This window comes from Neoarius graeffei, chromosome 2, assembly GCF_027579695.1.
Source record: "Neoarius graeffei isolate fNeoGra1 chromosome 2, fNeoGra1.pri, whole genome shotgun sequence".
Taxonomy (NCBI): domain Eukaryota; kingdom Metazoa; phylum Chordata; class Actinopteri; order Siluriformes; family Ariidae; genus Neoarius; species Neoarius graeffei.
This window is the reverse complement of record NC_083570.1, coordinates 73,781,002-73,808,293: the sequence shown is the minus strand read 5'-3', so window position 1 is coordinate 73,808,293 and position 27,292 is coordinate 73,781,002. Positions and strand designations below refer to the sequence as shown.

General features: G+C 41.1%; 1 protein-coding gene across 1 annotated transcript; it reads right to left on the bottom strand.

Annotated features, from left to right (window-relative positions):
* gpia (glucose-6-phosphate isomerase a) lies at positions 1 to 26,792 on the bottom strand. Its single transcript, XM_060914947.1, has 17 exons — positions 26,563 to 26,792; positions 20,709 to 20,799; positions 19,039 to 19,107; positions 17,209 to 17,328; positions 17,032 to 17,115; positions 15,473 to 15,619; positions 14,294 to 14,365; positions 14,166 to 14,210; positions 14,014 to 14,067; positions 13,719 to 13,779; positions 13,555 to 13,598; positions 4,806 to 4,958; positions 4,527 to 4,656; positions 3,115 to 3,191; positions 2,653 to 2,857; positions 2,243 to 2,309; positions 1 to 455 (listed from the first exon to the last, which is right to left on the bottom strand). Exons 1-17 carry the CDS (start codon positions 26,679 to 26,681, stop codon positions 332 to 334), a joined length of 1,662 nt encoding a protein of 553 aa, XP_060770930.1. The 5' UTR covers positions 26,682 to 26,792; the 3' UTR covers positions 1 to 331.
* Positions 26,793 to 27,292: the final 500 nt, after the last annotated feature.

Here is a 27,292-nt window from a genome sequence, read left to right as displayed (position 1 = left end):
TAAAGTGATAATCCATTTATTTTGACCAGCTGGTTTTGACCAAGCCCATGACAAAACCCATGACAAAGCATATAGGAACAGAAGGGTGAGGGGGGAAAAATTACAGCAATCCAGACCCTGCAGTGCATACAGGAACAGAGAACTTGTTTACAAGTTACAACAGGAAAATTAACACAGTCAAATCTCCCAATACATAAAGACCATCAGACAATGATTACACATGTAAAGTGCTATTCCTCTTGAGTTAGGTCTAGACTACATCAGGGCTTTAATACATAATCCATTGACTCCCAACATAAGGGTGGTGACACAGAAGGTCAGACTGAGCAATTCACACACGATTTTTCTTGAAGAAGCCAATAAGCCCATTGGTGGATGAGTCATGAGTGTGGATCTCAGAATCGTCCTGCAGCTCAGGCTCAATCTTCTTCGCCAGCTGTTTACCCAGCTCCACACTAAGGACAGATCACAGCATTCCTTTTGATTGTTCATCATTAAAAGACAGTTCAAAAGCACACCCTAGCTCCCCATTTCATCATAGCCTTAGGACTTTGGATTGAGTGCAGTACTGAGGTTAAGTGTCTTTGTTAAAATGCTATAAATCAGGGCTTTTCAAAGTGGGGGGCGCGCCTCCCCTGGGGGGCGCCAGAGTTCTTCAGGGGGGGGCGCAACGTGAGGAAACATGAACCAGAATAAGTTACTATTGCGGACATTTAGCGAACTTCAGCTAGCCTTTGCCAGAGACAAAATGGATCGGTTTTTAGTACCTAAAGCTACAGTGAATGAGGAGACAGAGTCTGGGTCAAGCAAAAAACCACACCCTCCAGGATTTCGCGATGTTGCGATTCAACCAATCCCCGCGAATTCAGAGCGGTGTTGCAATTATATCCAATCACCGCAACCTTCCCGCAAATTTGACCAATCGTTGGCGTCGTCGACAAACTACCTTCCGCCTTACTTCCATGTATACGTTCAAGAGAAGCAGCATGCGCGCAGTGTTGCCAGATTGGACGGTTTTAATTGCATTTTGGCGGATTTTGAACATATTTTGGACTGGAAAACGTCAGCAGTATCTGGCAACACTGCATGTGCGAGACAATGTTTATAGGCTTAAATTCTGTTACTGAAAGTGTGTTATGTTTACAGTGAAGGACTGTGTGCACTTTACATATTTTTTTTACTTAATACAAGAAATTAATGAATGCCAACATTTTTGCCAAAATTGTATTTTATTTTCCATTGTTTAGGCAGCTTCAGGATCATACTGTGAGATTCTGTTCAAATTGTTTTTTTTCTTCTATGAAGCCTGAGCCATTTATTTTATTAGTTTATAATTATTGTTTAATTTAGTCTTCAGGAGAGACTTCCTGCACACAGTACTAGTATTAATAGTTTTTTTCTTACATGAAAGCTGAGGCATTTATATTATATTTTAAGGTAACTTCATGTGCTGTGAGGTTCTCTGCACTTTAACTTTTGAACCAACAGGTGCATTTGGATAAGTAAAGCCTATTTTTCTGCATTTTTGTAGTCCTGGTAATCCTTTATATTGGTAAAGTTGTTTATAGGACCATTTCTCAGTGTCTTTGTTTTTTTTAATCAATAGTTTTTCAGTAATAACTTAATATTTAACATATCACTCAATTTTAATCACAAAAAGAGAAAATCGCAACAATTTCTCGCAACTTTCACTTCCTCCCGCAATGTAATCGCAACAAAAACCTAAAAAACACCGCAACTTTCATCGCAATTTTTTGGAAAACCCCCCGCAACATCAGACATTTTAGCCCGCAACAATCACAAAAAAGGCCTCCGGAATCCTGGGGGACTGAAAAAAAAAAGAAGGAAGTATGACCACGATTATTTAAAGTTTGGATTTTCATGGACTGGATCTGAAGATGCTCCACTGCCACAGTGTGTTGTCTGCCAAGAGGTGCTAGCTAACGATGCTATGAGATGTTTAAAATGTGTAAAACATGATGTTTTAAAAAGAAAAGCACAGATGTTTAAAATGTGTAAAAGAAAAAAAAAAAAAAAAGTGTACAACAACCATTTTTTTTTTAAATACGAATGGAACATTAAGTATAGCAACAACAAAAATTATGTGAGGGGTGGCGCTGTTGTTTATTTGCTCTCTGAGGGGGGGCTGACTCTCCCACACTTTGAAAACCCCTGCTATAAATGAATATAATTCACACGCTGCAAGTCATTTAAGACTAAATTTAGGAAAGTTAATACTCACCCCCACTGGTCATAACTGTTGATATTCCACATCACACCTTGCACAAAGATTTTGTGCTCATACATGGCTAAAAATGCAAAATATTAAAAGATTAAATAAAATCTAATTAAGTGTAATAGAAGTCAATATATAATGGCTATACAAGTTATTAGTTATATCAATTTCAAAAGGGGGAAACAAGCTTGAGCTGAATTTATTTTTTTTTAAACCACTTGTCCATTTTGTTACTTTGTGATAATGGAGCAAATGAAAACACCACATTTACATTTCTTTGTCCTCTTCATCTCCTCATGGGGTATAGAAACTTGTACACCCAAATCACATAAAATTGATTAAATACTTCTAAGTAACATGCTAATAACATAAGTAACTACACCTACAGTATAACCATCACCATGTTCAGCACTTACCAACCAGAGCTCCAAGCATGAAAGGAGTCAGCTTCTTGAAAATGATGGAGTTACTTGGCTTGTTTCCTTCGAAAACTTTATGTGGCAGGAGTCTCTCCAGAGCATCACCACTCAAGCCAGCAGCCTCAAGCTCTTTTCTAGCTTCATCCGGTGTCTTTCCCTTCATCAGAGCCTCAGTCTGAGCCAGGAAGTTGGCCATCAGGATCTTAAAAAAATTAATTAAAAATTTTTTTCCAATCACAATGATAAAATACACAAGACGACATCACAATACAGTTTTCCAGCATGTTATACACCATTTCTGATGAAGGTTTACATCGTTATGCATGTCATTTGTAGAAAAAGTTTTTGGGGTCACTGGACTTCTGGCAAATATTTCAGGCTCATTAGTGTGTCTATATTTCCACCACATTTAAATAAATAAATAAATAAATAAATAAAGAGTGCAGTCTGAAAGCAAACCTTATGATGCAGATTATCTCTGATTGGGTGCTGAGATTGAGCAGGTATGAGGAAATCAGCTGGAATCATACGAGTCCCTACAAAAAGAAAAAAAAAAAAAGTTCTTTTCACCAAATCAGATTAAAAGAAGGCCTTCATTTCCTGGAAAGCACAAAAACAAGATTTTTAGAGATTAAACTTGTTACATTCTAAAAACACACTTATAACCAGCACTGGTGAATTCCAGATTCTAATTGGCCAGAAGGGTGTTTATAATAATTTTTTTCCCCCTATAACATGCAGACAGTAACGCTAGTTGTAATATTAAAGCCAGGTTTATAGCTTTAAATTTTACAATATTAAATGTAACCTTAAGCTTCTTCAAAGTGTAGCATTTTTTATTTAATATAAAATACATAAAATCACTGGCAAATTGCCGGGGCAAAACCTTCAGGACCTGCTGCTATAGGAAAATCATCTGAGAACACTAATCTGTTGACACCCCATCATCATGTTTTACTGCACATGTTCTGTACAGTAATTAAATATTTGCTAATGTGCACTTATTTATCATGTTATCATCATGTTCTACTGCACATGTTCTGTACAGTAATTAAATATTTGCTAATGTGCACTTATTTATCATGTTATGCAAGATGTTTATCTCAACACTACAGAACAGTGATGAAATGTTGTGAAGGTCAGGGACTAAAGTCGGTTTACCTTGGTGCAGATCACCTGCAGAACTAAAAGATTCCTCCATACAAATTTGAGCTGAATGAAGCTATAAACCATTTTTAGAAATTCAGACTGAGCGTTTATTTAAAAAAACAAACAAACAAAAAAAAAAACCCATGCCCATCCACAAGTTCAACTGTGAGCTACTGCCCACTTACATATGCCCCTTGCTCATATCTGAATGCAAGCAATCGAAGGAATAGGACACTTATTATGAAGGTTGACTTCAACAAATAATTAACCCTGAAACAATTAAAGAGCAGTGTTCTCCCCAGGGATTTCAAATAGCATCTTGGTAGACGGTCATTTTGAAATAGCATTTTGCTTCTTGAAATAGTGTCAAAATCCACATGAAAGGTTTCGTAAATGCATTCAGTTGGTAAAACAGGAAGTCGATATGGGACAGACATGACAACGGTATAGAACCCCAACCTAAAGTTTGGTACCAAATGGCTATGGCTTGTGGTTGCTGAGAAAAAGGTCGTTTTGGACAGACGGAGATAAACAGAGGTAAACCAGTATATATATTAAAACAAACAAACAAACAAACAAAACAAAAAACCTAGATCAGAGGTATTTAAAAAAATAATAAAAATAATAATTCCCACTGTAACACATGTTCTGGATGTTCATGTACATGGTGTACTATGTAAGAATATGCACAGTGCATGATTTGACACAGAGCCCTCGTGTACCTTGGTGAATGAGCTGGTAGAAAGCATGCTGGCCGTTTGTCCCTGGTTCTCCCCATACGATGGGTCCTGTGTGGTAGTTCACACGAGTTCCGTTCTTGCTAATGTACTTTCCATTAGACTCCATGTCACCCTGTAAACCCAAAATTACAGTGTCAAAATACTTGCACAAAATGGCATCATGAACACTGTTCTATGAAGCTCACAAAACCACCTTTTCCACAAAGCATTCTGCATGATGAAAAGCAACCGTGTTTCATGTGTTGTGGTTATATAACTGACCTGCTGGAAGTAAGCTGCAAAGCGGTGCATGTACTGGTCATATGGCAACATAGCATGAGTCTCAGCCTGGAAGAAATTGATGTACCAGATACCCAGCAAGGCCAGCAGCACAGGAACGTTTTTCTCCAGCGGAGCTGAACGGAAGTGTTTATCCTGAATGATTGATAACAGTATCACGGTTATGAATTTTAAAGGTTTTTAGTACACAGTCTTTTGATGATCAGGTTTTTTTTTTTAATTCTAATTTTATAAAATGAATCAGGATGAGAAGCTGAATCAAGCCAGGGCAGAAACAAGACATGTAAATTGCTGAGTTACTGGGAATGGACTAATTCAGCAAACAAATCTACTCAGAAGTATGCTTATTATACATATAATGTTTCAAAACATTTAAGTCCACAAAATTGCAATTTGTGCAAATTATTTACCTTTTATTAATAAAATAACATTGTTTTGGTCCATTTTTGCTCTTATCTAAAGAAAACATTGGCATGATTCAAATGATAAGCAGGTTATAACCCCCCCTCCCTTTTTTTTTTTTAAAGTGCAATTTTAAAAACTTTCTCTGCCCTGTATAGAGATTTATTTAATAGTCCTTTGTCAAGCAAATGTGTTAGAGACATATTAGCACAATATACACTGGACTACACATTGCATACTTTGATATTCTGGATTCTTATCTATTGCACGGGACCAAAACAGAGAGACCTTCACTTCTAATAAATCATGTGCACACTTTCCTTACACATGCACAAATTAACTGAAACATGGGATCAATTCTATTAGCAAACAGAGCATAAATAAACCTGATTTGCTATCTTTTACTCAGGGTATTATTTAGAAATTGAGAGAAGGGTGTCGGCAGGGGCACGCTCCCCTGGGAAAATTTGAAATATTGAGGCCCTCTGGTGCAATCTCGGCATGAAAAAGCAGTTGAAAAGCTCTTAAAAATGAGGTGTTTTAGGTAGTGAATTTCTGAAAAAGGAATCAGTCAACTCAAAATCATTTCAAGAAAATGTTATAGCACATGTAGCCTTTGAGCCTAAAGGTAAATAAGCGTTAGAGATTTCACACACGCCTCAGATGAGGTTGCATGAAAAGTTCTGCGGCTTTCTCAAATGGGAAGTCCTCTTCAGAAATAAGGGAGAGCAAACACTGTGCTGGAGAAACACACACATGGGATGCAGATTGTGTTGTTTGGGGTCCCCACTCGTCTACTGGCATTTATTTGATCAGCCAGTGCAACTATTGCGTTGCTTGTTAGTGTTTCATCATAATTTTCCTCAAACAGAAGCTTTGCACCCGACCCCATAGCAACGGTAGCTACGCTGCCATGACAGGAAGCAGCTTGTAGTGCTTCATTCAGATGAGTTAGTTGTTATTGATCAGTATGGGAAGATTTTGCTGCATTCCTGGATGTGCAAATCGTTTTGAACAAAACAGATTTTTTTTTTTTTTTAATTTACAAAAAAAGCACATCAGGGGGGCAAAAAACATTTAGAAATGTAGAAGGGAAAAATGCGGGGGGGGGGGGGGGGGGGGGGGGGGGGATTCAGCTAGACTCCGTGTCAAATGGAGAGGTCAAAAACCCTATGGCATACTCAAGTTCCACAAAGGTTAGAGAAAATAAATAAATAAAATTTCACAACTGCAGCATGGTGCTCATTCTTATACAGCGAAGTAAAGAAGAGTAACACAGCGGCTTGGCACAGCCTAACCTTCACCGAGACTTAAAGTGCATTTACATTCGGGGATCCTTCCAAGCATGCTGTGCACGTGCTTGGGACCCAGTCATTATGGGAAACACCTGATGTTGATTCGAGAGCAAGCAACATGTGCATGTAAGGCATCACTTCTCAAAGTGTGGTCCACGAGCTGATATCATTAAATATCATGTTTTATCAGCGTTTCTCAAATCGCCTACGTAACTCCCAAAGCAAAAGTTATGAGTTGCACAGATGAGTTGTTTTCTATATTGAATAAAGTCCTATGCAAATTCAGATAGTAGCCCATTATCTGAATTTGCCTGACATTAGCAGGCCAATAGTTTTCCCGACCCTGCCTATAGAGATCTTGCAGTCACGTGACCGGAAAGTACACAACCGCCATCTTGTCGGTCAAAAACACCGCTGAATACTGCTGCACTCGTGTACAGAATGGATCAATTTCAACCGACGGACTACACGGCTCATTTTTCTAATGAACAGATAACTAGATGTCTAAAATAAACGATCTACAGATTAGTGACCCTTATGGCTCACCGGACGGAGTTTTCACGACCGGATTTTGAACTGCCAGCGGAATACCCGGACGTGTATAATTACCTCATTAACTTTCCCTTGCTGTTCAGTGGTGAAGCACTGCGTGCTTATAAATCTCTGGACAGTTATCTTTACAGAAATTCAGGATTTGTCAGCGACTCAGATGTGGCATCTTGTAAACAAGAATCCTCATTGGATGGGTAAGTATTACTAGTACTGATACTAGATGCACTGACCAGCCGATTATAGAATAGAATAAGGCAATTCCAGCTGTAATTCCAAATCGTCTGTCTTGTTTACATGGATCTGGCATTGGAGGGAGAGAGAGAGAGAGAGGCTTAGCAGTGGAGATTTGAGTGGCTGTTTTCTGAGCTTAGTCAACAGGCCGGCTCTGCAGCCTCGCTTTTGCTTCCGCTCCCGGCGCTGCCTCCTTCGCTTTGCTTCCGATAACAATCCAAGGAGACCCCGCCCGGAATGTTTTTTTTTTTCCTCGTCCGGAATGTTGTGCATGCGATGGAAATCGCTACAAACCGTCATTTTCTGCTGGAAACCAATGTCCAGTAAGTCCATACGGTTGTAGTGGATATTGAAGTCCGGTACAGACGAACAACACGCAAAAATACACACAAAAAACATAAACGTGCACAGGTAGGGAGAGCTTGTAGCCGCAGCCGTTGTAGTAGAGTTGTATATAGTAGGGTTTTCCAGAAGAAAAGGTAGAAGTAAAAGCAGAAGTAGAACCAGAAGTAGAAGGCGGAATATGGCGTTTGACCGACAAGATGGCGTCTGTCACAATCTGGATCGGCTGTGACGTCACATGCAAGTGCTCCATTGAGGTATTTCACCCACGTGACCAAGTCACGTGATGCAGCCATTTTGGACAGCACGCTTAAGTCCTTCAGTGCAAGGCAGTATGAGATGGTGGAGACCTTTGCACATTTTAACAAGAAAGTAAGCTGTGATTCGTGTTAAATTGGATCTGTCTTTTATCACAAACACTGTACCCAGCCTTGGTATGGAGCAAAGGTTGTCGACAGAAGTCAACAGTTTGATGAAGGATGACCCCAGCAGTTTGAAACGGTACAAGGTAGGCCATGTTCACAACACTGTCTTGTTACTCGGGGGATCAGAGATCCCCTGAAACAGACAGGAGATCCTTTGAAAACATGATTTGGGAAATGTTGGGGGGTCTAAAATATTGGCAAAATGATGTTTATTGACATAGCAATCGTATGTAACGGGAAGCATTTGCATATCCGAAGTGTTGTGTTTACATGACAACGACTGCTGCTGCCAGGTTGGTTGTTGAGTAGCCTGACTGTTTTTTTTTCTTGCGTGTGGTATCATTGTTGACGCGAGGTTGTTTTTTGAACATGCCAATGCGGACACGATTTCCCCTGATGAGTTATGACTTCAGACGCGATGCGTGTGTGGAGGTGTGGAGTCCGCGTGATGTGTGCGTAAGATAGGCTTCTCATGTGTTTGGAGATCCGTGCTCTTTTTTTTCTCTTTCTTTCTTTTTACTTAATTTCCCTGTTTATTTCTGTGTCCCGTTTCTTTCTAGTTATTGCGTTTTATGTCTGATGTCTGCTACATGCAACCCTAGACAAATTAACACTGCCTTGTTTCACTGCTCAGATGGGTTAACAAACACTGACCCATTTACTTTTTGCTATATATTTTATCAAAATTGCGTTAACTGATAAACTAACCTGAAATGAAATGATCACTGCAAAGTCTGGAGTACTCTGTTGGCTCCCAATCCTGTCTTTTCACAGCTGTAATCCCTCTTGTCTGGGTCAGTAGTAAACCGGTAGTGATGTGTCGGTCACGAACGATCCGGTTCACTCTTCGAAGTGAACGACGGGAGCCGGCTCTTCGAAGTGAACGACGGGAGCCGGCTCTTCGGTGGGAGCCGGCTCTTCGGTGGGAGCCTTATTATTTTTTTGTCCTTAGGTGCCTCAGAGAGAGAGACTTTCACAAAAAAAAGTTGCTGTCCGATTGCGTCTTTGTGTTGTCCATTACCATTCAAAGGAAAAAAAGTAGCATGGTGTACGCCTACTTTTTTTGGTTGATGTCATTCACAGATGCGAAAATACGAAAATTGGTGTAATGCTTAAAGCTGTGGAGCGCAGGGGAGAGGAGTCTGTGAGGCACCTGAGGAGGGGAAAATCAGCTGTGTATTTTATATTGGTAATATAACACAGTTTTGCATTATGTTTGTGAGAAAATAATTTATTAATTGGTAAGTAAGTTTTATTTCTATAGCTAGAACATTGTTACACTGCTATACTTTACAAAGCTTTACAATGGCTACAAAAACTAAAAAATAAGATGGAAAACATCCTATTGATAAAATATAATGTAATTAATTAACTAGTTAATTGCAGCAATTAAATCAAAAATAAAATCTCAGGAGCCGTTTGGGAGCCGAAAGAGCCGGCTCCTTATAGTAAGAAGAGCCAAAAGAGCCGGCTCCCGAAAAAGAGCCGAAATTCCCATCACTAGAAACCGGTGAAAGGAGCGTCCTGCACGCTGTCCCTGTCTGTTGTGGCAGCCCACAGCACAACAAGCAAACACCATGGTTATTTATAGAGTGCTTACTGACAAATTAATCTATTCTAGGTGTCTGTAACATGTTTTTTTTCAAGCCGGTTCTCCCTCTCTGTCTGCAGCGTTAGTATGTAGCTTGATGTTCAAAATGGCGGACACTGGGGCGTCACGTGACCCTGTGACGTCAGGTGAAATACCTCAATACAGGGTTTCCCCAGGTTTGACCACCATAAATTTAAGACTTTAAAGACCTTTTTAAGACCACTTAAATGAGAATTAAGACCTACATCGCACTCATTACGCGGTTGTAGAACACCAGATCAAATTCCCAATAATGACAAAATGTTTCAAGTAAAAATACTTTTATTATAAAAGTCATTATGTGCATTGCTTGTCGAATCTTCACATTCAAGACAAAAAAACAAGTCAAAACCTGGAAGAAAGGAGCACAACGTAGGATCCACGTCATGGCCTTAAAGGTACACAAAAATGCAATAGGCATACCAACACATTAATGCCAACAGCATTAATGAAAACAGCAATGAAAACAGCTTTAATAAAGTAACGCAAAGTATTTTATTGTAAGTAACGGGAACAGCGTTATAACGATGTAAAAAGTAATTAGTTAGATTACTCGTTACTAAAAAAAAAAAAAAACGCCGTTAATTTCCAATGCCATTATTCCCATCACTGCTGCTGATTAAAACGACACTTCCCCATGCTGCGATTCGCGGAGTCTCCTCTCCACCACGGACTCCGACGATTGCGCCGGCGCAAAAATGTATCAATATTGTTTCTTTTTTGTGCATACGCCAAGAAATTCACTGATGTTACGCAAAACCCACGTTTTCACATTGTAGAATAGTATGAGTAAATTTAAAGACCTTTGTTTAAAAAATTAAGACTTGGGCAAAGCAATTTTAGGGTGTATTCAGACCAGAATAGTTCGATAGTTCACTTGCTTTGGTCCGAACCAAATGTTTGTTTGTTTTTTTTTTTCCATTTTGGTGCGGTTCGCTTTCACACTGTACATTTTAGTAAGCGGACCAAAATCTGTCAAAGCCACGCGCCCCGAGGTCGTTCAGCTATTGGTCAGAGACGACACGCGCACAAAGCGTTAAGTTCAAAAGTAGTCACGGAGGATAGCGCTGATGAGCGCACATCATGTTGTGACAGTTCTGGCTCTTCACGCAAGTCGCTAGTATCGCCACTTTTTGAAAGAATGTCCCTGATTTTAATGTAGGTCTGATGGAGTTTCTTCACTTTTAGCCGACATTGTTCTGGGGAGCGTGTGAACCCCTTCTCCTTCATTTTCTCACTGAATACAGCAAACACGTCAGCATTTGTGTGTGTTCTCTCCGAAAGCTCAGATATGTGGACATCTGCCCATATATCCACAAGGGTACGCGTTTCTTCCTCGGCCCACGTTTGCCCCCTACTCATTTTTTGTACTCTAGTCTAGCCTACCACTGGTCTGAATGACTGAACGACTGTTGTAAGGTTCCCTTGACAACCGAAACAGTGTTTGCGCTTTGCGGTGGAGTGTCAAGACTCTGTTTCCCATAATGCTCGACAAACGACGGAAGCTCCTGAGGTACAAAAAAGCAAAACTGTTGGATTAGGTCCGGTCTGCTTTCACACCTCCAAAAGATCCGCACCAGGGTTCCTTTGGTCCGGACCGAGTCCGACCTTGCAGCTCGGTCTCGGTCCGCTTGTTTGGTCCGGACCAGAGCTCGGTGGTTTGTATTCAGACCAACCCAAAAGGTCCAGACCAAGGGAAATTTGGTTCGTTTGGTCCAGACCAAACAACGTAGGCGTGAATACGCCCTAAGACTTTTTAAGGCCTTAATTTTGGAATATTAAATTTAAGACTTAAGACCCCGCGGCTACCATGCTATAGCTACATCAGTTTAGGTTGCACTTTCATATCAAGGTCACCTCTGAATGTGGAAGGAATGCAGAGAAACTATGAGTAACCAAATTAGACTTGGCATCAAACTGTCAAAAAGATAATGGATTAGTGGCTGAAGACCGGGTCAGTCAAAAGAAAACCACAAGAAACACCAGACAAGCAAGGACAAAGACATGATCCTTTGAGAAAACAAAGCAGCACAACTGGATCAATGTGGCCCCCAATGTGAGATTAAAACTGTCCAGTTTGGAGCCAGACATTGTTTCACTGATGTATCAGAATAAGCAGCATCATTCTTCCCATTAAGAGAAAGACAACAATGAGTTGGCTATTTGTAAAACTATCATTTCATTAGTGTGTAATTTGTAATATAATGTTGAAGTAGGCTCACTGTTTTTTGCTTGGGATATTTAGGGGGTTAGGTGGTCTGTGAATTTTTTTTTAATGAATAAAGTGGTCCTTGGTCTGAAAAGGTTTGAGAAACACTGGGACACAGAAGCTTTGTGAAGTGTTATCGTCATAAATGTGGCAGTGAAGCGTCTATTTTGTTTTTGTAAATATCACGCCTGCCAATAAACACTTGTCCTGCACTTAGACCCGTCTACTGCCACATACCTGACAAGATTTCACAATCTCTGTGGAAGAAGGGGGGGGGGGGGTCCTTACATGCACGTGCTGATTCCACGCAACTCATCAGGTGTTTCCCATAATGAGTGGGTTCCAAGCGCACGCACAAAACACTCTGAAGAATCCCAGAATGGGAATTTTGAAGCCCGTCGTTGCAGAAAATTACCTTTCGACTTCTAGCATTGGCTGTCAAAAGATGGGGTTGACGGGTCTTTAGCTTTTACCGCATCGTGTGAACAAAAGACTTTTTAGTGACCTCTCCAGGGCTCCATAATTTTCTTATTAGACAAGTGTTGACTTGCTGATCATGGTTTCAAATTTCAATACCCGTTTTAATGTTTTTCAATTTTTCTAGTCAACGTGAGCATACTCTTCTCAAGTAAGGGCAATTCCATGTAAATGTCAACCTCACAGGAGATCCCAAATTTCAAACTAAACAAACTAAATAAATAAACAAATAAATAAATATTTTGATCACCTAACATGTCACTGTCAGTCTTTCTTATAATGTAAAACCCAAGCTAAAATCAACTTTGATCATGTACAATTCTATATTATTGCCACAAGCCACAGAAATGTATGCTAAAATCCACAAAACAGCAAAACAATAGCCATCTTAAATATTATTTAAGAACTTTGATAGTTTTAGCTGATATTTAGAGAGTTTTTCAAAGGGTTATGGTGGTTAAATTGCTGATTTTCTAAACATATGCCATGTCTATTTCAGACGCATCACATCCATAACGGAATTTCGTCGCATCCATAACGCTGACTTTTCCTTCCGAAACTCTGCATGAAATACAAAATATTTTAAACAAAGATTTTTTAATATTCACCTTGGACCCCTCTATCAAATGGATATCTCCATTTCGACATTAGGTTTACAATTTCACAGAGTTTGATAAAAATGTACAGTCACCCAAGAAAAGTGATACTTTTTCTGTCACATCCATAACGCATCTTTTATTGGCATTTTCTGGCATGCCCTAGATGTACTATGGGAATTGTTCTTGTTCTATCACTTCTCCAGTATGGTACAGCCTTAAAATATGCAACACCTGTTTAAATACTGGGAGACAATACAACATGCACTGGGTCATTTGTTGCCATTTTGAGTTCAAGTGTCACGTCCATAACGCTGGAATTGCTCGTAACTAAATTCAGCTATTCTAACGAAGTTTGCAGGTGCATTCAAAGAAATGAAATTAAAGAACCTATTTTGACTGAGTAAATCTGGAAGTCAGTCAGTCAGTCAATGACCCACAATCCCAGAAAGGCAATTCAGTCAGCATGTTTACATTTATCATGCTGAAAAGCACTTCAGACCAAGTTTAAGAGACTGTTACAGATTTGTACATTTTTAAACTTGTAAAGAAAGACATGTAAAAGTACATACCATCCAGTGGGCACCCGCAAGAAGCTGTTCAAAGTTGTCAAAACCTGTAGAAAGACACAAACACTCAACAACGCAAGCTACAATTAAATCATTCATCAAGTTAGTCATACATAGTTAATCATAACTCCATAAAACATTAGAGCATCATTCATGAGCTAACATACCTACGTGCAGAGCGATAGACAAACCAATAGCCGACCACAACGAATAGCGCCCACCAACCCACTAAAAAGAACAAGCATACTGTTAAGTAGCTCTACATTTCCTTATAAAAGGCATGGCATTTTGCCAAAAAATAAATAAATCATGCAATGAACAAATCCATCACTCAGTAAAAATCACTAATATTATTCATGCTGACAGGTCAGGGACACTGCATGCAATAAAAGGCCACACCTCCAGATTGATTTTTAATGCTTGACTCCATTTTTGGTGGATGAATCAATAGGACATACTCACATCCCAGAACTCAAACATGTTCTCGGTGTCGATACCAAAGTCCCTCACTTTGGTCTAAAGAAGACAAGGACAGAACACCAAGCACCCATGAACAATTTACTGGCCATAAACACACATCAATACTGCAAGTACTTTATGCATGAATGACTCACCGCATTGGTGGAGAGGGCCACGAAATGTTTGGCCACTGTGGAAGCCTGAAAAATAAACCGCATTACTGAATCAATTCAGAACCTTGCGACACTTACAGGCTGGAGGAGGTATTGATCAGGATACTCACATCTTTGGCAGTCTGCAGGAACCATTCCTTAGCAGACTCTGCGTTAGTGATTGTCTCCTGAGTAGTGAAGGTCTAGAAAAGACAGATACACGAACATTTTAACCCTGACATTTTAAAATGACATGTGAAACCACATATTTTTTACATAAAAAGCAAGCAGATTTGTCCGCTCCCACTCCCCAAAACTCGAAAAATATCCCTTTAAGCTACATTTAGAATAGATTTACCAAAAAAAAAAAAAAGTTAACTATAGACAATAATGCGATTAGTTGCGATTAAATATCTCATCTCATTATCTCTAGCCGCTTTATCCTGTTCTACAGGGTCGCAGGCAAGCTGGAGCCAATCCCAGCTGACCACGGGCGAAAGGCGGGGTACACCCTGGACAAGTCGCCAGGTCATCACAGGGCTGACACATAGACACAGACAACCATTCACACTCACATTCACACCTACGGTCAATTTAGAGTCACCAGTTAACCTAACCTGCATGTCTTTGGACTGTGGGGGAAACCGGAGCACCCGGAGGAAACCCACGCGGACACGGGGAGAACATGCAAACTCCGCACAGAAAGGCCCTCGCCGGCCACGGGGCTCGAACCCGGACCTTCTTGCTGTGAGGCGACAGCGCTAACCACTACACCACCGTGCCGCCCACGATTAAAAATATTTTTCTTAAATTTTTTTTTTTACATATTATATGAACAGTAACAAAAACAGTGTATTGGCCTGCTATTAATTTTTCTCCATCATTATGTGCCATTACTGTGCACTGTATTAAAGCTTTGAGTAATTAACCTCTGATTTATTTGGATTTGAAGCTTCATTGCCTCATCGCTGCCACTTAGTCCATATTGTACCATACAACAACGTATAATGGGCTCCTAGTTTATCTATGGTAATATAGTTATTTTATTAATCAAATGCTGTTTACTTCATGAACGAAGTTTCAACAAATTACAGGCTGTACAACTAGTGCTTTATGTTTCTGTACATTTCTCCATAATGCTTCATGTTCAGTGCTTCTCGAGTGTCTTGCCCGTATATCTGGCAGTTTACGGAGGTTGTGTTCACTGTGCTCGATCATACAACTGAAAGCCATGCGTCAAACTACAGATTATCTACAAGCTCCACAAAAGCATGTTGCATGACTCCGGAGTTAGAGGTGTTAAGACCAACCTTGGATGCAATAATAAAGAGTGTGGTTTCTGCATTCAGCTGAGCCAAAGTCTTAGCCATGTGTGTCCCATCAATATTGGACACGAACCAGACATTTGGGCCACCTTTAGAATACGGCTTCAGAGCCTCCGTCACCATCAGCGGACCCTGGCACACACAAATGTGATCCACATTATTCATACAAAGCCTATTGTTAAAGGTCCCATGGCATGAAATTTTCACTGAGTTTTTTTAACATTAAAATGAGTTCCTCTGACCTTCTTAAGTCACCCCAGTGGCTAGAAATTTCATAATGTGTAAACCAAACTATGCCCAACATTTGAGAATGGCGCGTCAAAACGGCGCATTGATAAGCTCTTCCCTTTACTACGTCAGCAAGGGAGATGATCCCCACGCCCCCCCTCTGGATTCCCACCCACTGTATGGATTGCCCCGCCCAGTTGTAGTGAGGAGACCATAGAGAGGACACAACAACATGGCATCACCTAAGCGAGCGAAACATGGAAATTGCGCTGTACATGGATGTGACAACACAGAAAGGAGTCTGTTTTTACTGCCGACGGGAGAGCCCCTGAAGACGCAGTGGCTTAATTTTATTTACTCCAATAATACGCCGTCGAGTCTACCTAAGACGGTGTATGTTTGTTGGAAGCATTTTCCTGAGGAATGTTTCCACAACTTGGGACAGTACAGGGCAGGTTTTGCACATCAACTGTCACTGAAGCCTGGGCCCGTACCAAGCATCCCTGCCGCATCAGCAACAAACACCGAACAGGTAAGTGTATAACTGTTAAGTCGTTTTGCCGTGTTTTAAAATCTGTGCGTTAGCCTAGCAATGGCTACATTAGCTGTGCAGCTAACCGCTTCCTGCAGTTAGCCAGGTAATCTGCGCTACAAAACTAAAGAGCATGCAGCATGCTCTGTTAAACTGAGTTTAGTCTGGAAATTGACTGTAACTTATGAGCTTATGTTTGACTATTGCTCCGTAATGCATGTCTTCTGTTGGATAAGCGATATGTTGCTGTAGTTGCTGCTTCTATCCTCTTTGGTTATGGAGTGCGTGTTCAAGCCTAGGGTATTATACGTTCATAAACTACCACTCCGAACACTCTCACTCTCTGTTCTCTGTGTCACGTTGAGTTTACGAAAGGAGTCCGAGGGAGAACGGGGTTTTGTCTTAGCAGCGTGACTACAGGCGCTGATAGCAGCAAGTATGTGTGAGCGCACAGCTTGGTCAAGCCCCTCCCCCCCCCCATGGCCCATCCTCTACCCTTCCCCGCCTCCTGCTTCTCATTAGCAAAACGACGCACTGGGAAAAGCGCTGAAATGGGGCTTTCTCCCAGGAGGCTATATTTATGCGCTAAGGGTTCATTTCGAGAAAGGCTGCGGATATAACATCCGGAAACCTCCACGAGCCCGTTTAAAGTATCAACAAACCACCATGCCATGGGCCCTTTAAAAGAAAACTACATTTGACTAACAGTAGTCATAAGACCAGCTAAAGTTTTCAGGAATCATTTGATGATAGTTTGATGATTTTCACAGTCAGAGCCACGCACCAGATCAGATCCACCGATGCCAATGTTCACAACATCAGTGATTGCTTTACCACTGAAGCCTTTCCACTCTCCACTGCGCACTTTCTGCAAAAATACACACACACACACACACATTAAACACAACTAACGTGTTATACGCATTATGAAAAACAAAGTACATTTTAAAAAGTTACTCACATGGCAGAAACCCTTCATTTTCTCCAGGACTCTGTTCACCTCAGGCATGACATCTTTTCCATCCACCAGGACAGGGGTGTTAGCACGGTTCCTCAGGGCAACATGAAGGACAGCTCGGCCCTGCTCATATACACAAGTGAGCGAGGTGGTTGTTTTTGTTTGTTTGTTTTTAAATGCCATGTCAGCACCTAAGCCTACATCATGGTAAGATCATTTCTAAAAAGGTATTATAGGTACTTTATAAATAAAACAAGATCAACTGTGAGCTACTGCTCACTTGCGTATCCCCCCCACTCTCGCTTATATCAGAATGCAAGCAATCAAAGGAATAGGACACTTATTGTGAATGTTGACTTCAACAAATAATTAACCCTGAAACAAGTAAATAAAGAGCAGTGTCTCTCCCCAGGGATTTCAAACAGCATCCTAGTAAACTGTCATTTTGAAATAGCATTTTGCTTCTTGAAATAGCGTCAAAATCCACCGTGTGTTTCGTAAAGACATTCAGTCAGTAAACAGGAAGTCAATGTGCGACAGACCTGAAGACAGTATAGAACCCCAAGCTGAAGTTTGGTACCAAGTGGCTATGATTTGTGGCTGCTGAGAAAAATGGTGCTTCAGACGGACAGTCATGCCCCTTTTCCACCAAAGCAGTTCCAGGGCTGGTTCGGGGCCAGTGCTTAGTTTGGAACCGGGTTTTCTGTTTCCACTGACAAAGAACTGGCTCTGGGGCCAGAAAAACCGGTTCCAGGCTAGCACAAACTCTCTGCTGGGCCAGAGGAAAGAACCGCTTGGCGCGGAGTTGTTAAGACCAACAACAATAACAAGACCGCAAAAGATCGCGATTTTTAAGCAACGAGAAGCAGCAGCTGTACAAACGCGAAGTCATCCATTATTATTATTATTTTGTTGTTGTTGCTGCTTCTTCCGTGTTGTTTTTGCTTCGATATTCGCGCCAAGGTTTATGCAAACGTAGCGACGTAACTGATGTATACAGCGAAGTAATGACGTGGCTCCCCTTAGCACCGCGAGCTATGGAAAAGCAAACTGGTTCTCAGCTGGCTCGCAAGTTGAACGAGTTGTGCACCAGCACTGGCCCCGAACCAGCCCTGGAACTGATTTGGTGGAAAAGGGGTAACAGAGGTAAACCAGTATACCCCCCCTTCAGAGCAGGTGTATTAACAACTAAATGAGATGCTCATTAAAAAAAAAAAAAAACCCTCATGACAGAAATTCTAACTTTTTGGTGGCAGCACCTTCTTAAAAACATCATCCAAAGTATTTGGAGAGTAAAAATGTCTCCTTGCAGTATTTAGACCAGCACAGCAAAATAAGATATGCTTGATTAGCAAAGATGTCTGACAAAAATAGCATGCTGGTAGTTCTTCACCCTTTTATTAAAGGCCATGGGTGACCCTTGAATGCCCAATCCGACCACTTGACCAGGTCACATACACAAGTCAGGATTAACTTGTACTCATCGTGCTTTGACTTGATTCGATTTTCTTTAAATTTATTTATTCATGCACAACAAATTAGGAGGTAAAGAATTCATCTACAAGGAGAAATCAAAGCTTCTGTTGACTCATTTTCATAATTTGCATCTTACTGCCATCTACTGATTCTGTGGTGAATTTACAAGCATCCGTACAAGGCAGAACAATTTTGCTGTCTTTTTTTAGTTAAAAAGACAAGATAGGAGATTTATTTTAGCTTAATTAAAACGTGCCACACAAATTTTAAGAACGGAATCTTGGATGTTTGAGTGTTCACAAAAGAATTAAGGATGAATAGTTTTTGTGAGGGCTGCAGCTGTATCTTTGACAGTACCTCAGTGAAGTTGATCTTTTCTCCAGAAAACATGCGCTCCCTGGCTGCCTCCACGCCCACTGACCTTGCCTAACAATGAACAGAACATTTTTGTTAACATAAAATATATTGGAAACACAAGTGATGCACACGAATTAGCATGATCTTGGCAACCTTTAAGAAAATTGGGGGGGGGGGAATAAAGAATAAGACATTGTTTACCTTTCTTCCAGTAAAACAGTTAGTATACAAACCGTTTCCACACATTCACATCACATCACATTATCTCTAGCCGCTTTATCCTTATACAGGGTCGCAGGCAAGCTGGAGCCTATCCCAGCTGACTACAGGCGAAAGGCGGGGTACACCCTGGACAAGTCGCCAGGTCATCACAGGGCTGACACAGACACAGACAACCATTCACACTTACGGTCAATTTAGAGTCACCAGTTAACCTAACCTGCATGTCTTTGGACTGTGGGGGAAACCGGAGCACCCGGAGAACATGCAAACTCCACACAGAAAGGCCCTCGCCGGCCCCGGGGCTCGAACCCAGGACCTTCTTGCTGTGAGGTGACAGCGCTAACCACTACACCACCGTGCCGCCACCGTTTCCACACACTATTCTTTTAAAAATCACATGGCAAAACTTTTGACATCCTAAAGAATATTACTACATAGGACAGGCCACTTGCTTAAACCTAAGAAAAGGAGAAGTGGTTCATCTGCAATCTCAATGCTGTAACTCTCTCCAACGGAAGCTTCACAAAATGTTAACTGCAGAGTTGTTTACTGTTTTTAAAAAAACAGCGATTTGCAGAAATCTTGAATCTTTGAATGTATGGCGTGAATATTTAATCCAAATAAACCTATGGTTTCCTCATATGTTTAATATTAAAATAAGTTTTATTGCATGTGCAATTAAATTTTACCAATATTTCTGGAGATGACTGTATTTAATCACAACTTAAAATCTATGTCTGTGTCCTTAATAGCTCTGGTACATTTGATATTGTTCCTTTTAAGTACCCAAATGAAGGAAGTATTATTTGAACAGTTCACTCAACAGTTCCCAGTTCTAGTCTGCAGGGACTCAAGCTTTTTTTTTTTGTTTGTTTCTCCCCCCCCTTCACAAAATGATCTGTCTCAAAATGCAATTAATAATTAACTGACAAACTGCATTAGGCTATCCTGTTTCAGATTCAAGACTCGACTCATGGGAGCACAGCAAATACTTATTCAAAGAATCAATGATGATGCAATCTAATAAAGCAGGTCATTTTTCTTGGCCTTGTAACATTATGTGATCGTTATATATGAAACTGGATAACATTTGTCCAGCAATTTAGCCATATATAACCATATGGGGGAAGAACAAACCAAAAACTGTGCCGGGGGATATAAGCAGAAGCTCATTAGCACTGATCATTGGATGGGTTTAAGAGTGATGAGGTCTGACAGTTGATATAAACAAAACCTCCTGCTTTAGCGCACTCCAAAATACCATCAAACCACTGCAGCAGAACGATGTGTAATAAAGCAAAAAGTCACTTATCTATCAGCTGAGTTTTATGTATATAGTGATTTGTTGTTCATGTTAATATTGACTCATGTAAATATTTCCGTTGCATGAGATTATATGAGCCCTCACTGACTCGATGAGCGTTGAACCAACAGGAAATGAACCGTACCATATCCAGCAGCAACTTCAGAACATCTTCAGTGATGAGATTCTTTGAATAATCCAAAAGTAAGTCTCCATCATCTGTCTCAAGGGTTACACTAGGAAAAGGGAATATAGCAGACTAAAAAGCGTGGCCTCATCATTGTTTTATATCTAAAAATATTAATATCACAAAAATACAGCATAACTATGATATAGGTAATGCAAGATATTAACATAATATACAGTGGTGCTTGAAAGTTTGTGAACCCTTTAGAATTTTCTATATTTCTGCATAAATATGACCAAAAACATCAGATTTTCACACAAGTCCTAAAAGTAGATAAAGAGAACCCAGTTAAACAAATGAGACAAATATTATACTTGGTCATTTATTTATTGAGGAAAATGATCCAATATTACATATCTGTGAGTGGCAAAAGTATGTGAACCTTTGCTTTCAGTATCTGGTGTGACCCCCTTGTGCAGCAATAAATGCAACTAAACGTTTCCGGTAACTGTTGATCAGTCCTGCACACCGGCTTGGAGGAATTTTAGCCCATTCCTCCGTACAGAACAGCATCAACTCTGGGATGTTGGTGGGTTTCCTCACAAACTGCTCGCTTCAGGTCCTTCCACAACATTTCGATTGGATTAAGGTCAGGACTTTGACTTGGCCATTCCAAAACATTAACTTTATTCTTCTTTAACCATTCTTTGGTAGAACAACTTGTGTGCTTAGGGTCGTTGTCTTGCTGCATGACCCACCTTCTCTTGAGATTCAGTTCATGGACAGATGTCCTGACATTTTCCTTTAGAATTCACTGGTATAATTCAGAATTCATTGTTTCATCAATGATGGCAAGTCGTCCTGGCCCAGATGCAGCAAAACAGGCCCAAACCATGATACTACCACCACCATATTTCACAGATGGGATAAGGTTCTTATGCTGGAATGCAGTGTTTTCCTTTCTCCAAACATAACGCATCATTTAAACCAGAAAGTTCTATTTTGGTCTCATCCATCCACAAAACATTTTTCCAATAGCCTTCTGGCTTGTCCACATCATCTTTAGCAAACTGCAGACGAGCAGCAATGTTCTTTTTGGGAAAGCAGTGGCTTTCTCCTTGCAACCCTGCCATGCACACCATTGTTGTTCAGTGTTCTCCTGATGGTGGACTCGTGAACATGAACATTAGCCAATGTGGGAGAGGCCTTCAGTTGCTTAGAAGTTACCCTGGAGTCCTTTGTGACCTCGCTGACTATTACACGCCTTGCTCTTGGAGTGATCTTTGTTGGTCGACCACTCCTGAGGAAGGTAACAATGGTCTTGAATTTCCTCCATTTGTACACAATCTGTCTGACTGTGGATTGGTGGAGTCCAAACTCTTTAGAGATGGTTTTGTAATTTTTTCCAGCCTGATGAGCATCAACAATGCTTTTTCTGAGGTCCTCAGAAATCTCCTTTGTTTGTGTCATGATACACTTCCACAAACGTGTTGTGAAGATCAGACTTTGATAGATCCCTGTTCTTTGAATAAAACAGGGTGCCCACTCACACCTGATTGTCATCCCATTGATTGAAAACAACTGACTAATTTCACCTTCAAATTTCACTGCTAATCCTAGAGGTTCACATACTTTTGCCACTCACAGATATGTAATATTGGATCATTTTCCTCAATAAATAAATGACCAAGTATAATATTTTTGTCTCATTTGTTTAACTGGGTTCTCTTTATCTACTTTTAGGACTTGTGTGAAAATCTGATGTTTTAGGTCATATTTATGCAGAAATATAGAAAATTCTAAAGGGTTCACAAACTTTCAAACACCACTGTACTCCCCCCCCCTCAGAGAATCACCGTTATCATCAGGTGTTAGTGCTTTATCCAGATCAGGGATGTAGTGGATCCAGAGCCTGTACTGGGAAAACACACTGGATGGGATGCCAGCGCATCAGTTTCTAAAGTTATTTCTGTCGTGGGCCATTCACAGATCCAGGGTCCTTGATTCAATCATAGTTACTGCGATGGTTCTCACCTCATTTCCATAGGTTTCTTCCAGTTTTCTCCCACCTCCCAGAAACATGCTAATAAGGGAGCTGGATATTACAGATTGCCCAAGATGCAAAAAAGTGACCGGAAATGGACTGGTATCCCAGCAAGGGTGGATACCTGCCTCATGTCTAGCGTTCCTGGGATAGGCTAAAAGATCCACCATAAGCTTGACAAGGATTAAACGTTACCAATTTTTCCCCTGCCACCTTGTTAACAAAAACCTAAACAACATTATCCATCCATCCATCCATCCATCCATCATCTATACTGTTACAGACAGAGTGTTTTGGTAAACTGGGATGTATGGATGCTGTCAGTCCCCCACTCGCTTGCCCACTCAAGTTTGTTGACTGTGTAGTGGCTGGTTGCTTTATGTCCCGGGGCTCCCCCATGCCTGTGTTACCTTCTGGCTCTCCCCTTTTAGTTATGCTGTCATAGTTAGTTTTGCCAGAGTCCCTGCTTGCACTCAGCACAAAATATATACTGTTCCTACTTATTCAAGGGACACTGGGCATACCTAACAACCGGTGTGGGGTTTTTTTTTCCTCCCCCCATCCATCCCTCTGAGTTACATGTCGGTCCTGGGATCGAGGTGCTGACCTCTTCTGCTCCTCGGACCTGCCTGATCCATCCTGATGCCTTATGTCTGATTGGAGTCTCATCACATCGCTCCAGTGGAGGACAGCCCCATATGGACAGTTGAGAGTCACACTTGGAAGATGCTCTGGACTCTTACAGTAATGCTTTTATGGCTGAGAACTACAGCTGACTTGCTAACTTTAGGACTGCAGTTGTCATGAACACTTTTGCACTCAAGTTTCCATCAACGAAGAGTTATAACATCAACGAAAACTGTTAATGTTATAGTCATGTTGTCTGTTGTTGCCCAGATGAGGATGGGTTCCCTTTTGAGTCTGGTTCCTCTCGAGGTTTCTTCCTCATATCGTCCAAGGGAGTTTTTCCTTGCCACCGTCGCCACAGGCTTGCTCATTGGAGATAGATTGTGGATAAAATTAGCTCATGTTTTAAGTCATTCAAATTCTGTAAAGCTGCTTTGCGACAATATTTATTGTTAAAAGTGCTATACAAAAACTTGACTTATCTTCGTGAGGGTCACGGGTGAGTTAGAGCCAACCCCAGCTGATGCGAGATGAGAGGTGGAGTGAGCCCTGGGTAGGTCACCAATCTATCACAGGGCTACACTGAGACAAGCAACCATTCATACCTGCATTCAGTTGACCTAATCCACATGTCTTTGGACTGTAGGAGGAAACCTACACAGGTGCAGGGTTGAACACGCAAACTCAACACACAAAAGCCTCAGTCAGCTGCAAGGCTCGAACCCAGAACCTTCTTGCTGTAAGGAGACAGTGCTGACCACTGCAATATTATACACTCAGTGTCACTGAAAATGTCTTCATATCTCCTGATATTTGTTGCCATAGCACCCTCTTATGAGGTAAGAATCATCATGGTTACATCCTAAACAGCTTGCTAGTGTGTCAGTGTAGCCAGGAGGCCCAGGGGGTTTGTCCGTGAATAAGAAGTCTGACTATGGGTGAGAGGCAGGGTACACCCTGGACAAGTCGCCAGGTTATCACAGGGCTGACAGAGACAAACAACCATTCACACTCACATTCACACCTACGGTCAATTTAGAGCCACCAATTAGCCTAACCTGCAAGTCTTTGGACTGTGGGGGAAACCCGCGCAGACACGAGGAAAACATGCAAACTCCACACAGAAAGGCCCTTGCCGGCTGCTGGGCTCGAACCAGGTGACAGTGCCGACCACTGCAATTATACGCTCAGTGTCACTGAAAATGTCTTTATGTCTCCTGATATTTGTTGCCATAGCACCCTCTTATGAGGTAAAAATCATGGAACCATCCTAAACAGCTTGCTAGTGTGTCAGTGTAGCCAGGAGGCCCAGAGGGTTCGTCCGTGAATAAGTCGTCGTCCGGTTGAACAGAAAAGGGAACCTTCTAGAAAGTCAAAATTACCAGCACCTTTCTCTCGCCATCGTGTTTTTGTACGTGACGTGAATCACTCAGCACGGGTGTTTATTCAGCCATACACCAAGGTCAGCTAACACCATCCATCCATCATCTGTAGCCGCTTATCCCGTTCTACAGGGTCGCAGGCAAGCTGGATCCTATCCCAGCTGACTATGGGTGAGAGGTAGGGTACACCCTGGACAAGTCGCCAGGTCATCACAGGGCTGACACACAGAGACAAACAACCATTCACACTCACATTCACACCTACGGTCAATTTAGAGTCACCAGTTAACCTAACCTGCATGTCTTTGGACTGTGGGGGAAACCGGAGCACCCGGAGGAAACCCACACAGACACGAGGAGAACATACTATACAAACTCCATACAGAAAGGCCCTGGCTGGCTGCTGGGCTCGAACCCAGAACCTTCTTGCTGTTAGGCGACAGTGCTAACCATCGCAATATTATACACTCAGTGTCACTGAAAGTGTCTTCATATCTCCTGATATTTGTTACACTTTTATGAGGTAAGAATCATCATGGTTCCATACTAAACAGCTTGCTAGTGTGTCAGTGTAGCCAGGAGGCCCAGAGGATAAGAATTAGTCGGGCTGAATAGAAAAGGGAACCTTCTAGAAAGCAAATTTATTACCAGCCCCTTTTCTCTCACCATCGTGTTTTTGTACGTGACGTGAATCACAATCTCAGTACAGGCGTTTATTCAGCCATACACCAAGGTCAGCCAAGACTAAAGAAACTAAATACAGACTCAGTATTAGGAGTTTGGTTATTACATATATGAAATATGCACACTGATGACTGAATCCAGGCTACGTGTAATTTCACACGTAGCTCTGAATCCGGCGCGCACGTACGCAGGCGCAGACGCACGTGCTGCTCTTCTTCTTCCATATAAAGTCTCGCTACATCACAGGAATCAATAAAGCCACAGCAGTTACACTGGCGGCCAGTGAGCTTTCAATTCCACCATCAGCAGCACACTGAAAGCCTGACATGGATGGATGTTCAAATATTATTGGGCCTAAATGCTTCATATGCAGCGATACACGAGCTTGGGCGTGATTATATATATATTTTAGTCCTGAATGTTGTGTTGCAAACTGAACAGTGACCTTGCGAAAGCTCAGCTAGCTACTGTCTTTTTAGCTTAGCATCCGCTAGCATTGCGAACCAAAACAAGTTTACTGATGGACGGAAGGACACTGACTCTCTCTCTCTCACACACAGTTATTTCTACATTCTTATTTAATGTAGAAATAACTGAAGGAGAGAGTTATTTCGCTACATCACAGGAATAAATAAAACCACAGTGTTGCTGTAACACGAGGGCAGAATCGTAACCCGGATCTGTGCCAATACATATTGCACTTCTGGCCCTCTACTGCGTTGCACTTTTTAAAAAAATAAAATCTAAAAAAAATTAAAAAAAAAAATGCATGCATTATTTTATTTGGAAGATTCCATGTTTTAGCAGGTTTCTTGTTGTATGAGGTAATGTATGAATGCACCATGTCACTTTTTTCAGAGACAGAAAAAGGGGTTCAACATTGCAACTGTGTGTGTGTGTGTGTGAGAGAGAGAGAGAGAGTTATTTCGCTACATCACAGGAATAAATAAAACCACAGTTTTGCTGTAACACGAGGGCAGAACCGTAACCCGGATCTGCACCCATAAATATTGCACTTCTGGCCCTCTACTGTGTTGCAATCCTGTGCAGCATCAAAGGTAAACTCCAGGAAACAGAGCTTTCACTTCATTCACACCTCTACATCAGGAGTCAATAACACACTCTTAGTATTTACCTGAATTTAGAGAACCTGTCCTTATCCGCATCGAACATCTGCCTCATGTTCAAGGCTGCACCGTTGGATTTGTACCATTGCTCCAGTTTCTGGTAGATCTGGTCGTTAGTGAGCCCCATAATGATCAGATTTCAGCAGTGTTGGACTGAGATGAGAGAGAACTTCTAACAGCAGGCGAATATAAAAGCTGAGAGAGGAGCTTCAGGAGGAAGGAAGTCGCTCCAATAGTAAAAGCCTCATTAGACCACGCCCACTGGACCCCTATTGGACATCAAGGACACTATGTAGGGCGTGAAACTGTTCTTTCACACCCTACACGTAGTGCACTTGAATATGAGATAGAGAGCAATTTGAGATTTAGCCCTAGTGATGGAGCTGCAATGCTGATTTTGTATTTTAATAAAGCTATAATATATAAAACATACACATTAGATATACATACTTGTATACAAAAACACCAATGTATACAAATCAACGCCGAGGGAGTCTACAAATACACACCGACGTCCAAAAATAAAATCTAAAAAAAAAAAAAAAAAAAGCATGCATTATTTTATTTGGAAGATTCCATGTTTTAACAGGTTTCTTGTTGTATGAGGTAATGTATGAATGCACCATGTCACCTTTTTCAGAGACAGAAAAAGGGGTTCAACGTGTATATACTAGAAGTGTGCCAGTAAAATAATCAAATTATAAATAAAATGTTCATTTTGCGTTTCATAATTAGCAA

What these genes read in the sequence shown, in the direction of transcription:
- gpia (XM_060914947.1), bottom strand. Translation starts at nt 26,681, where the DNA reads ATGGGGCTCACTAACGACCAGATCTACCAGAAACTGGAGCAATGGTAC. An exon ending in TGAAGTTGCTGCTGGATATG is followed by an intron (nt 19,108 to 20,708) that starts GTACGGTTCATT and finishes GTTCATTGTTAG; the next exon opens with GCAAGGTCAGTGGGCGTGGA. An exon ending in AACAGTTATGACCAGTGGGG is followed by an intron (nt 456 to 2,242) that starts GTGAGTATTAAC and finishes ATCTGTCCTTAG; the next exon opens with TGTGGAGCTGGGTAAACAGC.